The sequence below is a fragment of the Saccostrea echinata genome, unplaced genomic scaffold (genome assembly GCF_033153115.1).
Source record: "Saccostrea echinata isolate AGI-Se365-2 ecotype Australia unplaced genomic scaffold, CSIRO_AGI_Sech_v1 ptg000001l, whole genome shotgun sequence".
NCBI lineage: Eukaryota > Metazoa > Mollusca > Bivalvia > Ostreida > Ostreidae > Saccostrea > Saccostrea echinata.
The window spans coordinates 42,730,625-42,745,430 of NW_026889750.1; the positions used below are offsets into that span (position 1 = coordinate 42,730,625).

Below are 14,806 nucleotides of genomic sequence, written 5' to 3' on the forward strand. Positions count from 1 at the left end.
ATTTAAATGTTTCATATTTATTTCAGGATATTCAGTCAGAAATGTTAAAATCCGAACCCGATCTTTTAAGCTTACAACTAAGCTATTTTCCAAAAATTCAGCATGCTCACAATATCGATGAATCGGGCTACAGTCCATTAATACATTTTCATTAGGGAACAGTGTTAACGTTTTCTCACGCACACCCGTCCCTTTTTATTAAGGTCTTCCGACTTCCTTCGGAAGACCTTATTGTTTTCCGTCTGTTTTCTATTATTATTAAGGTCTTCCGTTTCAGACGGAAGACCTTATAGTGATTCTACTGTTTCTTTTTATTATTATTTTTTTTTTCCCCTTTTCTTGTCGGAGCGTTTTCTCAGAGATGGCTGGACGGATTTTCTTGAAATTTTCAGGGATGATAGAGAATGAAAATACCCCTAGGCGTTTTTTTCATTTTTTCAAAATTCACTTCCGGTCGTCAGATATGTCCGATTTCCGTTTTTTTCAAAAATATTTTGTCCCAGTCATATCTCAGAAAAGGTAAGAGATTAAGACACCAAACCTATACGGTTAATAGATCTTGAGGAGTAGGCAAAACCATTTGGGTTAAGAGCGTCAGCCGTCACTTCCGGTCGTCACAGGAAGTGATCAAAGAAATCGAAATTTTCAACTTTTCTTTTTTGATTTTTTTCTTTCATTACATTGTTGCATCTTATTTGTAGATTCGAAATATGTTAGTCTTACCGGAACCAAAAACGTCAACTTCCGGCTATAAGTGAAAAACTGCATAATTTGAGTATTTTACTTTCCCATAAATATTTTTTATACATAATGTATTTGAACTGATTTTTGAATATGTTATCAAGACTGCAAATGTCTAGAGTAACGTCAAATATCTTTGTAAAATTCACTTCCGGTCGCGCGTTTAAATGTCCGCAAAATGAGAACTTGTCCGAGTGAGATCTCAGAAACGGTAAGAGATTTAGACACCAAACTGATAAGAGTATTAAACCTTGAGAAGTAGACAAAACAATTTGGCTTAAGAGCGTCAGTCGTCACTTCCGGTCGTCACAGGAAGTGACCAAAGAAATAGAAAATTTCAAATTTTCTCTTTTGAAATAAGACTTGCATCATATAATTGTATCTTTTTCACAGTTACGAGATGTCTTGGTTCCACCGGAAACAAAAAACGACAACTTCCGGTTTTAAGAGAAAAACTACATAATAGGGGTTTTGAATTTTCCCCAACATATCGCTTATAGATAGAGTTCTTTAAATGATTTTTATATATGTTATTGAGACTGCAGTTGTCTAGATTGACATGAAATATCTTAATAAAATTCACTTCCGGTCGCGTGTTTTCTTGTCCACAAAATGAAAAGTTATTTCAGCGAGATCTCGGAAACGGCATGAAAGTAAAACACCAAACTTGTAGGAGTAATAAAACTTGGTGAGAAGGCAAAACACATAGGGTTAAAAGCGTCAGCCGTCATTTCCGGTCATCACAGGAAGTGATCAAAGAAATCGAAAATTTCAACTTTTCTTTTTAAAATTAAAATTTTCATCACTTTATTGCTTCCCTTTCGCTGTTTTAAAATATGTTAAATTCCACCGGAAAAAAACTTTAAACTTCCGGTTTTAAAAGATAAACTACGTTATTTCGTGGTTTAGCTTTCTCATAAATATCACTTATAGATAAGTAATTGAAATGTTTTTTTGTTTTTTTTTTTACATATGCTGTAGATACTGCAAAAGTCAAGAGAAAATTCAGAGATTTTTATTCAGTTCACTTCCGGTCGTGTGTTTTCTTGTCCTCAAAATTAGAATTTGTTCTCACAATTGTTCGGCAACAGTAAAAGACTGAACTCTAAAACTTTCAGGACTTATAGTCAGTCATCAGTTCATTTGCTTGGTGTAAAAATCGTGTGTCGTCATTACTTCCGGTCGTGAGAGGAAACGAAGCAAAAAAGTATTTTTTAAGTTATTTTGTTTCTACATAAGTTTTAGGCTAATACCGACGTTGGAAAAGACATGTTCATGCAAACAGGAAGTCGTATAACGGAAGACCTTCTCATTACTAGTAATGAGTTTCTAGTTATTATTATTATTCTTTTTTTCATAGTTATGGCGATATCTCAGCTGTGAGTGAGCAGATTTCAGAGATTTTTTCGCGGAAGATGCATCATGTAAATATCTCCAGACGTGTTTTTCATTTTTTCAAAATTCACTTCTGTTCGCGATTTTTGGGGAAATTTGTATTTTTTAAATGGCATTTTGTCCAGAATTTTTCTCGACAACGGCTAAAGATATGAAATTGAAACTCAATGAATAAATAGAACATCAAATTCCAATATGGGGAACGACCTTTATTTTTCGTCGTCGGCACTTCCGGTCGCAAACGGAAGTGAATTCAAAAAGTTCAATTTTTCAACTTTTTTGTTTTTCAATATTTTGCTTTAGGATTTACAAGGTTTATAGAGTGTTTTACAAGAATTCTAAATATGTATTCAATATTTTGATGCGTGCATTTATTGCAAAGATATGACCGATCCAAACTTTGTCCCACTGTCTGGGGTTCGAATCCTTCTGGAGGTAGTTAATTTTTTTTTCTTTGTTTTTCTCTTTTTTTCAGTTGCTAATGGCTTCTCTCTCTTTAAAAACATGTATGGTAGTTTTTGCTGATTTTTAAAAGCTTTTTTTGTCAGAGATTCTGTAGAAAACCTTTCGACATATACTGAATATCTTTGCATCTATAATATGTCCTTCTAAAACTATTTTAAGGATTTCATTCTTGTCCCCAAAGCTTGACCCATTCAAAAGTTGTCACCCCTTTTGCAATAAAACCTTGTTATCGCTACTCCTCCGAAACCGTAAAGCGTAGAGATTCCAAGCCTTCAGCAGTGTCTTCGACTCATTTAATACTCTCTTCATTCTATCATTGCAAAAGCATTCTTTGGTCCCTTGTATGAGTTACTGCCCCTGAAAGTTTATGCTGCTTACATTTAATGAACCTTTTTTAAAACGGTGTATCCTAGAGACATGGGACCAACTGCATCGGCATGTTTGACTTTGACCTTGAAATATAGGTCAAGGTCAAAGTCATTTAAAAACATAAGAAATTCCTTATATATGTGTAAAATAAAGCAATTCACCAAATGACCTTGAACTTTGACCTTGACCTTTAGCCTTGACATTGGGTCAAATGAAAAGTAAGGACATGCATCCAGCTCCAGTATCAGGTAAAAACATAGAAAGTAAAGATTTCCTTGTTTTGTTTTGTTTTTTTTTTTTTTTGTTTTTTTTTTTTTGTTTTTTTTTTTTAAATGACCTTGACCTTTGATCTTGACCCAAAGGTCACAATCAGACTTAAAGATGTGAAAGTAGTTACAATTCTTAGTTTAAAAGAGGCATAAAATAAATAATTCATTCCCCCCCCCCCCTTCTTAAAAAAAATCACATCAACAACAACGTAGAATATTTCTGTAAAATTCAAACCAGACCTCGGATCGACAACATACTTGGTACATATGTAGTATAGACCTCAGAGAAACTTTCTTGAGAGTTTTACGGTGAGTCTTATAAGTTTATAGAAGTCATGAAGTTTCACGGCAAGAACTACAAGTTCTGTTGTGTATGAAATTAAAGTGCAGGTGAACGAAGAAATGATCTAAACCTTTTATCGGCTATTTCTTCAGATGTCGTTAGTAGCATTCGATTTTCCTGATATGGTACGACATTTTAATACCAAGCATTCTCTCTTTCTTTTACATTTGGAATTTATTTGATTTTTATTTAGAATTAATCAGTTTCCAGAAATAGCGATTTTCGGTATATTAAAAACAGTTCTCGCTTTCATTGTCGTGTTTCCCTTCTAAAAATGCATGTTGGGAGTTTAATTTGTGCTACACATATTTAATTTAACCCAAAGAAATGCTTATTTAAATGTTTCATATTTATTTCAGGATATTCAGTCAGAAATGTTAAAATCCGAACCCGATCTTTTAAGCTTACAACTAAGCTATTTTCCAAAAATTCAGCATGCTCACAATATCGATGAATCGGGCTACAGTCCATTAATACATTTTCATTAGGGAACAGTGTTAACGTTTTCTCACGCACACCCGTCCCTTGTTATTTTATATACTCCTTGCAAGTTCAGGAACTATTTCCTTTTACGGAACTTCTTTCTTCCCCTACCGATTCTAAAAATACGCTTGTATTTATTCTATAGTCTTAAACAATTAAGTTACTCAATTTTATCGGAATGTGTAGCGCAGTGGTTAGAGCACCTGCCTTTCAAACCTAGGGTTTTGAGTTCGATCCCAGCTGGAGGAGGATTTTTTTTTTTTTTTTTTTTTTTTTTTTTTTTTTTTTGCTTTTTTTTTTTTTTTGGCATTTTTCTTTTTTTCGGCCTAAACGACACGAAAACACTTAAAAAGGTGGAAAGGCCTCTAATTGTTCTCTGAACAATTAGTTTACTTTTTATTATTAAGGTCTTTCGATATATATGATAAGATATGAATATGAAACTTGCTGAGGTGATAGAGCATCAAATGTAGATATGTTGATCGACCATTATTTTCCATCGTTCGTACTTCCGGTCGCAAACGGAAGTGAATTAAAAAATGTTAAATTTGTAACTTTTTTGTTTTTCAATATTTTTCTCTGGGATTTACATGGTTAATCGAGAGTCTTCTAAGAGTTCTAAGTATGTTTTTATCATTTTGATTGATGCATTTGTTGCAAAGATATGTAATACAAAGATAGATTACATGATCAGTACGTACTGGTCCCTGCTGACAAAGCAGGTAACAATATTGTCTTTGTTTGTAAGACTCATTATATTAAATGTATTTTAGAGGAACTTGGATTTAATTCTACAAGTGGTAATCCAACTTATACTCATAGTTCCCTTTCTAAGGAAGAACTTCTTCAAAATCATATGTCAGTTTTGAATATTTTTAATATTCCAAACAACCAAGATGAATTCGAATTACCATATTTATATTGGATTCCGAAACTTCATAAAAATCCTTACAAACAAAGATACATAGCGGGTTCCAGTATATGTTCAACCAAGCCTCTATCTTTACTCCTCACTAAGATATTAACAGTGGTGAAGGTAGAAACTTCAAGAGTACTGTGCAACAATATATTCGAGAAGTGGTGTAAATCAGATGTGGATACTTAAAAATTCCAAGGAACTTTTGGAAAATTTGAAATCACAAGATTTTACCAAAATCAACAGCTTTAAAACTTACGACTTTTCAACTTTATACACAACCATTCCCCACGATAAATTAAATTCCAGGCTTTTTGATATCATTGACAGCTGCTTTTTCAATAAAAATGGAACTCGTAAATATACTTACCTTGTCATTGGTCATTTGCAAAATTATTTTGTTAAAAACATTCTGATTGTACACACAAGTACTCTGAAGTTGACATTAAAAAGATGCTTGAGTTTCTGATTGACAATATCTATGTGGTTTTTGGAGACCAGGTCTTCCAACAATCTATTGGAATTCCCATGGGTACCAATTGCGCCCCGTTATTAGCAGACCTTTTTTTGTATTCATATGAAGCAGAATTTGTCCAAAATCTTGTACGTGAAAAGAAGAAAACACTTGCTGTGGTCTTCAACTCGACATTTAGATATATCGACGACGTATTGTCAATTAACAATGGCTATTTCCATTCTTATGTCGATACGATATGTCCTGGTGAACTTGAGATAAAAGATACCACAGAGTCTGACACATCTGTTTCATATTTGTATATTTTACTTGAAAAAGATGTTAATGGTAATCTAACAACCAAGCTTTATGATAAACGTGATGACTTTAACTTTTCAATCGTCAACTTCCCTTACTTATGCAGCAATATACCTTCATCACCTGCATACGGGTATATATCTCTCAGTTGATTCGATACGCAAGAGCATGCTCTACGTATGTATAATTTCTAAAACGAGGTAAATTATTGACAAATAAGTTGATGAAACAAGAATATCAGCTGTCTCGTTTTAAAGTCATCATTTCGTAAGTTCTATGGTCGATACAATGGCCTTGTCAGCAAATACAATTTATCATTGAGTCAAATGCTGACTAACGTTTTTCATACTAATTGTTAGGCCATTATTTACACACTGAATTGTCGACGGATTTTTCCGTGATTTCCCGATCATGACAAGGAGCACACGGCAGGTGTGACCGGTCGGCAGGGGATGCTCACTCCTCCATGGCACCTGATCCCACCTCTGATGTTTGGAGGTCCGTGTTTGCTCTGCTCCTATTTTGTATTGTTTAATGGACTTTTGAGCTTGAATACTGTTCGTTATCTCCATATCTTTCATATGTCCGATCCAAACTTTCTCGTTTTGTTGCGGGTTCGAATCCTGCTGGGGCGGGAGATTGTTTCTCTCTTTTTTCAGTTGTAAATGATATTTTTCTCTGTGAAGACATGTATGATAGTTTTTGCTTAATTTTTAAAGCTTTTTTAACAGAGATTCTACAGAAATCCTTTAATAATCATGATCTATGTTGAAAGACTGTGTTACATAAACGCGAACAAAAAATACCTTCAATAAAGTATTAAATGAAGTGAGGTAGCACAGCGATCTGGAGAAAAGTTCGGTCGGAAGACCACTTGTTGCCCTAGCAACAAGAAACGCATCTAGTTGTAATTATTTTCGGATATCGGTGTAATTTACTCGGTATGTGGTTTATAAAGTGTTTTCACAATCTAATAAATACATGTATTTGAATAACTGCATCTTTCATTAGAAGTAATGATTCTTGATTTTTTTTTCTTTAATAATTAGAATAAAAATTGCATTCAATAAAATATTTTGTTTCAATAGAACACTGTAACCTGCGACAAAGTGGAGTGTCCAATATTAAATTGTGAGACCCCTAGATATCCAGTGGGGGCCTGCTGTCCAGTGTGTGAAGGTGACCACCTCTCTTTCTATCTCTCTTCGATAGGTTTACGTATCAGATTTATTATTGTACAGTTTTTCATTTACTATTCGAAAATTACAGTAGAAATAGATAATCTATAAAATTAGTGTGCGTCCATATATGCATATGTTCTAAATAATTCAATAAGTTGAAGTTTGTGTTGTGGGGCGATGGCTGTGTAGAAATTTCTGGCCTGAAATAGCTATCCCGCACTATTTTCACCTAGATCTAAAAAACATCATTCCTACAGTAGCGCCGATTGACGATGGGGAGGCGGGAAATAAGGACCGGAAGTGCCACTTTGAGGGAAGGGTCTATCAACACAACCAGTTCTTCTCCAACAACAATACACATATCACCCCCACCAGATCTGACCAGTGTGTCAACTGCATTTGTCAGGTTTGTCACAAAGAGAGAGAGAGAGAGAGAGAGAGAGAGTGATTTAAAAAAAAAATCACTATAGAAGCTTGTACATATATTTGTCTTCGAAAAACATTTTATATCAAAGATCGAGTACAGCCTAAAATTAAAAAGATAAAATTTAATAAAATATACTTGTATGTGTATCACTTAAAAGTTGAATAGGAATGTTGAAACCTTATAAAGCTTCATTTTTATTTTTTTATTTTTATTATTATCTTTTTTTTAGTCTGGACAAATTTACTGCTTTCTGAAGACGTGTGTAATCAGACAACATTGTAGCAATTTCTACCAGTCCCCAGATACATGCTGTCCAGTTTGTGTTGGTAAGTAAATATCGATTGCTTTTCATCTAGATATTAAAATATATTTTTTTAATTTTACACATGTAAGTCAATAAAACATGTCGATGAAACATCACTGCAATAATCGCATTCTAAGCTCACAGTATGTGGAATACTTTTTGAAACAAAATTACTGCACTGACCATGACATAAGTCATTGAAGGAGATTGTGTCTTCCTACTAATAAACACATACAAAGAGATTTTTGAAATGAAATATAGGATAATCGTGGGTAATTTTTGTCTCTAGATATCAAATCAAAAGATAGATTAGAAAGGCGGAGACCAGAAGGTATGTGGGTCTGATTTCTGCAATAGGCAGTCTAGCCACGGCTATTTTTCTTCTTCTTCCATTCCTTTTGTAGATTATATATATACATTTTAAGTAACATTTAAACCATGTAAAAAAAAAAAAGCAAAACCCAACCTTTGTTATTTAACTTTCAAAATCTCAGAAACTAACTGTTTATTTTACTTTATTTGTAACAAAATCAATTTAATTACTAAATGATATGGGTAAATATTAAAACGAGAGTGAATATAACCATTCTTTTCCTTCTTAATTAATAATTAGAACAATTCATTTATATATATACTAACATTTATAACACAGAAAACTCAGTTATCAACTAAAAATAGATTTGATTTTTGGAGGTTTCGTAATTTTCAAAACTCAGGCTGATCTAGATTTGATCTGTTGTTTACAAATTGCTTGAATACTTTGTCTTATTTTAACTAATCCATTCAAATTATTCATACAAAGACAGAAAATTTACATTTATAAAATAACCATCCAAACTTTTTTTTCATTTACGTATCGTAAGCTAGTGCAAAGCTCTACCTCAAAGAAATACTAGCCTTTTTCTTATTGTTTTAAAGATTATCTAATTATTTAATGGCCGGTAAAAAAAAAAATCAGATACAAATTTACCCGTTTTGATCTCTTGAATATATTGCTCTTATGCCAACAAAGGCAAAGTATTCATGTTTTTTTTTTGTTTTCTGTTATGTTCAGTGTATAAAGGAAGCGTATTTATATTTAAGGAGAGACTGTATGGGTATTTTTAAACACGATTACGTTCCATATCTTATAGATATAATCGCTCGTAAACCTCTTAGCAATTTTAAGAGTAGTCACGTGACTATAAGCATCTGGCTTCTCACTTCATTTCTGAATAGAAATGGCCGCCAAATACTTGGTCAAATTAGCGTTCTTGATACTGGGAGTGTTTACATTCTTAGTATTGTCGGAAAATCCAGAGGGTAAGTTGAATTTATTAATGGCCATGACTTTTTCATGTGAGTCAGTGTTCGATTTCTTAACTCTGGTTCAGAATCTTGCTGCAGTAAATAAATATTGGTTGGGCCCTCCATAACGGCAGATCTCCCATAGGAAGCATTTCTTTGAGCAGAACGCTTCAAAATCAGATTATGTACAGTTTCAAGGATGATTTGAAAACATTGAATGAACATTCATAGTCAAACTACAGACAAGAGGGACTTCAGAATGCAGACTTTAAGAGTTAGCAAAAACTCAAGGTCTTGGTTTTCTGCTGTGTTTCTTATTTCACTCTGTAAATTCGTAGTCCTACTCTTTCTTAGAAGGAAGCTTTAGAATACACAATTTCTGTCCGTACTGTTATTTTCGTTTCTCTTTTGGAGTGTTGTAGTGCTGTACTTTTAGCAAGGCTGTCATTGGTCAGTTCAATAGAGTGCTTCGATAGGTTCTCCAGTATATCCATGAGAATCGATACATTACACATGCATTATAAATTTTATAGTATAACCAAGAAATGCAAGATTCAGCTGTAGATTTAAAGAAAGCAGGTGTCCTAAATTCTTTTCGCATTGCATTGTCTTGCAGATTTGGCTGACTTTAAGATACATGTATTAAACTTTCAAAGTTATATTGTACGAACTTTAAGACGTATAGTCTGTCTTATCTAAAACTGGATTACAATTTATTCAACACATAACACTAAAATATTCATTTGCTCACCTTCAGGTTTGCATAATACAAAAGTTTCTTACTGGACTACTATTTCAATTTATGCGGATTAAAAACCTTCCTTAGGGTTTGTGTTGTTAATCTAGTGAAATATCGATAAATCGATACATTATATATCGTTATTAAAACTTATCAATGACAGTCCTAACTTTTAGTGATTAAAAAAAATATGCAAGTTGTAGTAGTTTCCAAGGAAGGCTAAAATAATTTGAACATTTATAATAATATCGATCTATAAAATATTAAAATTATTAGTTAATATTTGGGTGATCAATTTATTTACAATGTATATTTGATTAATGACTTGAATTATGCAAGGTTCATTTAATTAAACAGACCTTTAATAATTTCCTTATATTTTAAAGAAATTATACTGTTGATATGTATCCAGTAGGTTGTATGTACATGACTACAGTATTTAATTCATCTTTTACAATTAAGATCCAATATTAACCACCATGAAATATATGATGGTAAATTCTGCTAAAAATATTTAGTTAAAATAGTAAAAATTTCATATATTAATCTTTTTAATAGACTGTATAGATGGCAAAGGAGCTCTTAGGAAGAATTCAACTAACTGGAAACCGGAAGTCGCTGGAGAAAAAGATCCCTGCATTACGTGCACGTGTCTGGTAAGACTAAAAGACGGAATATCCTCAACCGAAACCGTTAATAAATGAAATACATAATGTAGATGTGTATACTGTTAAAATGTCAAAGCCTAAGATGTTAATAAATGAAATAGATTATGACATTGTCAATTCCAAAGACGCTAATAAACGAAATAGACGTGTCTATTGTAAAATTGTCAACGCCAAAGATGTTGATAAATTTAAATTGACGTGTCCACTGTTATTAAACTGTAATAGTCAAAGCTAAATGAAACAGACGTGGCTATTGTAAAATTGTCAGTCAAAGATGTCAACAAATGAAATAAACGTGTCCACCGTTTAAACTGTAAAAGCAGAAACTGTTGTTATATGGAGAGAGATAAAACAACAACAACAAAAAATTTCCTCTGTAATGAAACACATCTGAATCTTATACATAGAACACGAATCTTAAATTCAGACTGCGTTCAAAGAATTAGTCTACAGCAGTAGTATGGATGACTGATATTCGAATTTGGTTTCGTTTGTTTGTATGCTGTTTAACGTCCCTCTCGAGAATTTTTCACTCATATGGAGACGCCACCACTTGCCGGTGGAGAGCTGCAAATTTTGTCCTATACTCGGCACTCACGGCCATTGAGCAGTGAGGATCTTTTTCGTGCCCGCACCTACTGCGACATGGGACCTAGGTTTATACGGTCTCATCCGAAGGACCGGTCTCCACGTCCCACAGTGGGATTCGAACCCGCGACGTAAGGATCAACTCCTTACTTCGCGACTCTAGAGCAGACACTCTAACCACTGCGCCACGCGGGCGACTTGGTTTCGTAAATCAAAAGATAACTGCAGTTGTGTGTATTTTACAGAACGGAGCGATTACATGTGAAAGGGAGCAGTGTCGAAGATTACTCTGTAAGAAGCAGTATCGAGTGAAGGGACAGTGTTGTAAAACATGTGATCGACCAATAAAAAAAGTCAAAGGGGTGTGTAAAAAAGACAGGGAGCGACGAAAGAAAGGCAGAAAAAATAAACGAAAGAACAAAAGGAAAAACAAGAAAGGACGAAGCAAGCGAAAGGGTATTGACTTTTCATCAAAATATAGAATAATTTCCTCGAAAATTTAATTGTAACCTATTCCAAAATGTTACGTTTTTTTACAGAACTGAAAATACGTCAGACCCGCAGGAAATAGCAAAATTACGTCATTAAAAATGGCATGATATACTGAGACTGTATTAAATCTTCTTATTTCAATTTTCATTACAGGTGGTCGTAGAAATAAAAGGAAAAATAGAAGAAGACAAAGAAAGAAATCAAAGAAATGCACAAAAGTTAGACATAATTCCACGATGGTTGATAAACAGTGCCCTTCAATACTACCACTCGCTTTGCCGATAGATGGCGCTCTTCCATGTCATTTCAACAAATTGTGTTTACCAGCAAGGACTGAATTTATTATTTACCGCCTTAAAATTAGCGGGAAAGAAAACGGAAAAGACAATGACACTATTGTTATTGCATTTGATAATGTAAAATCTCAAATGGTGGAAATCTGGAGATATATTGTTCACAAAGGTTCGATTATCGTTCTTTTTCTTCTCTATTTCTACTCTAAAATTTCGAACGGTAGCTAGTTAACCATAGCCAAAGGTTATGGGTTTATCAGCATTTTCTTTGTTTATAAATGCTGACAAATGAAAGGTTGTTACTTTGATTGAGAGTAACACTTTACAGATACATGTACATTGCAAGAAATTACAACTCATTACCGCTACGTAAACAAAGCTGTCTACGAGGTATATCATATAAGTATGCATGACACAGAACATGAGTTTTATTCAAAATAATTTATTCACCATGTAGTTGAAGCACAGTAAATAATTAAGTGTGAATACTATTTAATATACATGTAATTCATTCAGCATGTATTTACAAATTTCGAGAAAAAAATAAAACTTTATACTTTGTACGTGTACAAGATGATGGCTAAAGGAAGAGAGATTTTTGCGGTTAAGTATATATGTAGCAGTAATGTGCAATATTTTTTCAGCGGTAATGAGTATGTAGCGGTAATGACTATTTTGAAAATGTGTACCCTTTTGATTTATATAGTTCATCTCAAAAATATATAATAAACATATATACAGAAAAGAGACATCCATTACATAAGTATTTCAATATTGATACAATAGATTCATTACAACCATGGCAATAGTCTTTAAATGATTTCCAAGAAAACAGTATACGTTACCAAAAAAGTATTTAATGTGAAATATACCTCGAGTCAGGTAGATGAAAGCATCTAAAATTCATTAACTCGATGGACCTGTGCACAGGTTAATCTATAATAAAATACAGTTATATTAAAGTTAAAGTATAATAATTATTGGTTCTAAGATCAGTATATACATCATGACTCAAATTGCAGTACAGGAAAATAAAGCAAAAATTGGAGTTGGAGAATTGATCTTTCTTGAGGTTTAAGTCATGTACAAAACTTAGACAGTCATGATTATTTTGTCATATTTTAAATGTGCTGGCCAAATCTCAAATATTTTTTTGTTAATGAATGTACGAGTATAAGATATATTCTTACTATTTACTATTTAAATCTTACGTTTGAGATATTAATCTCCAATTTTTAGAGAATATATCAAGCCAATTCTTTTTAAAAAGCGGATACCTTTTTCCTCTTCCTTACAGATAATTAACCAGTGTAGGATTTTAGCAGTGTTTATTTATTTATTTTGTATTTCAGATAAAATAAAAGAGAGAAAAGATCCAGAAAAATGCTCCTCCTATTCTTTTAGACTTCAGATACAAAATTCAAACGCCATTCTTGGGGCTGCCAGTGCAAGTAAGTAAAGATCTCTTCATCTAATCTACATATAAAGGCAAATTTTAAGCCTCTTGTCAATGTTATAGCATGGAGGCTGGTAATTGCCATGTTTTGTTGATATGCACCTTATATCACTTTTCAAGCTTTTTAAGGGTGGAGTGTCTGTTTAACTGCCGCAGGCGCGTAGTTTTCCTGGATTAGCCAACATTTGTCTATCTACATCATTTATTTCTGCTATCAATAAATATACAAATGTAATGCAGTATTTTCAAAGTAAAAAAATCGCTGTATTTGGCGACTGAATTATTTAGTGAAATTGATTTTTAATTTCAATCATTGGCAGGATAATATCTGAAAGAAAATCAAAACAGAGGGTCTAAGTTATATTAATTTATCAATTATTTACCGTTTATCTCAAGAATTGTTTTCCATTTTTATTTATCTCTCTTTAAATCTTGTCTGAGTAAATATTTCCCCTTTGTTTTTGCGAGGATGATTTAACAGAATGCAATGTTAATTCTACAGTGGCTCCAACACAGCTACGGGAATTAGAAATTAGAATAAGGTTCCCTTCATACTGGTACAATGTTTTCTGGCGTAATTTTCGATAAAGACATGCATTCTACAAAAATAAATAAATAAATAAGTGAGTGAAAGTCTCAGCACAGTGAGTGACATTGCCTGCTATGTTCTCCTATATGTCAATAACATAAGAATTTGACAAATTCTTGTACATATATTCCACAGAGTCGGTGAAAGACTTCCAACGAAAGCTTAAAAGAGGACTGAAAGGCTGTGAGAGGAAAAAGAAGGGGTGCCGGTTACGGACAGTCCGCAGGCAAATGATATGTTTTGAAATGGAGGATATTGATGTGCCCACTTGTAAAAACTAGAGAGGACGATTGAAATTTATGACCAAGTGGTGTCTGAGCATTGACACTTCTCAGAGTGAGGGACTGTTGATTCTTCCAGTGATCAACGTGCATTTCCTTGGAATCACGTGACAAATGATATTGACCATTGTCCAGTGAAAAACCAGAGTATCCGTATCATCTGGTAGACGTTACTGACTGCCGTCGTTGTTATTGCTTGTTAATTTGACTTTGTTAATGATCGGGTAAATGACATTTATAATATTGTTTATCATCTTTTCTTGTAAATATTTTACTGTTATATTTTCTACATAATTCACTTCACATGTTTGCCATTATATATTTATCATGTCATTAAATTCAATTATTTCAAGAAGTGTTCCATTGTAAAGGTAAAAATATCGTGCATTATATGTTATACATCTCAAATTGTAGGATAGAAAGGAGTCTCGTATCAAACAGTGGGTAAATATATCTGTACACATTGGTTCTAATGGAGATATAGGACACCAGAAACAAAGTCAAATAGATGAAAAACTTAACAAAATTGATAATCTCTTGGTGGATCTTACATTCAAATATTCAAAACACACCATGTACATCAGGAAAAAACCCTTCTTTCAGTTTAAAACAAGATGTGTTTGTGAAACACTGATGCCCCCGTATGGCAACTTATAGCGAAGGTTAAACTTTCTCAAATGCAAATCAAATATGTTGGTACCCAAAGTAAGGTCTTGTACCACGGAATATACTTGTAAAATATGAAAGC

General features: G+C 33.1%; 1 protein-coding gene across 1 annotated transcript in view; it reads left to right on the forward strand.

Moving 5' to 3' along the window:
- Positions 1-14,413, forward strand: part of LOC133192029 (chordin-like) — a 28,252-nt gene extending 13,839 nt beyond the window's left edge. The window contains exons 3-11 of the mRNA XM_061327868.1: positions 6,842-6,932; positions 7,168-7,340; positions 7,591-7,687; positions 7,955-7,996; positions 10,250-10,347; positions 11,193-11,403; positions 11,593-11,901; positions 13,085-13,183; positions 13,913-14,413. Of these exons, the coding sequence (XP_061183852.1) occupies positions 6,842-6,932; positions 7,168-7,340; positions 7,591-7,687; positions 7,955-7,996; positions 10,250-10,347; positions 11,193-11,403; positions 11,593-11,901; positions 13,085-13,183; positions 13,913-14,058 (1,266 nt within the window). The 3' untranslated portion in view covers positions 14,059-14,413. The remainder of the gene's footprint in view (positions 1-6,841; positions 6,933-7,167; positions 7,341-7,590; positions 7,688-7,954; positions 7,997-10,249; positions 10,348-11,192; positions 11,404-11,592; positions 11,902-13,084; positions 13,184-13,912) is intronic.
- The last annotated feature ends 393 nt before the right edge of the window (positions 14,414-14,806 follow it).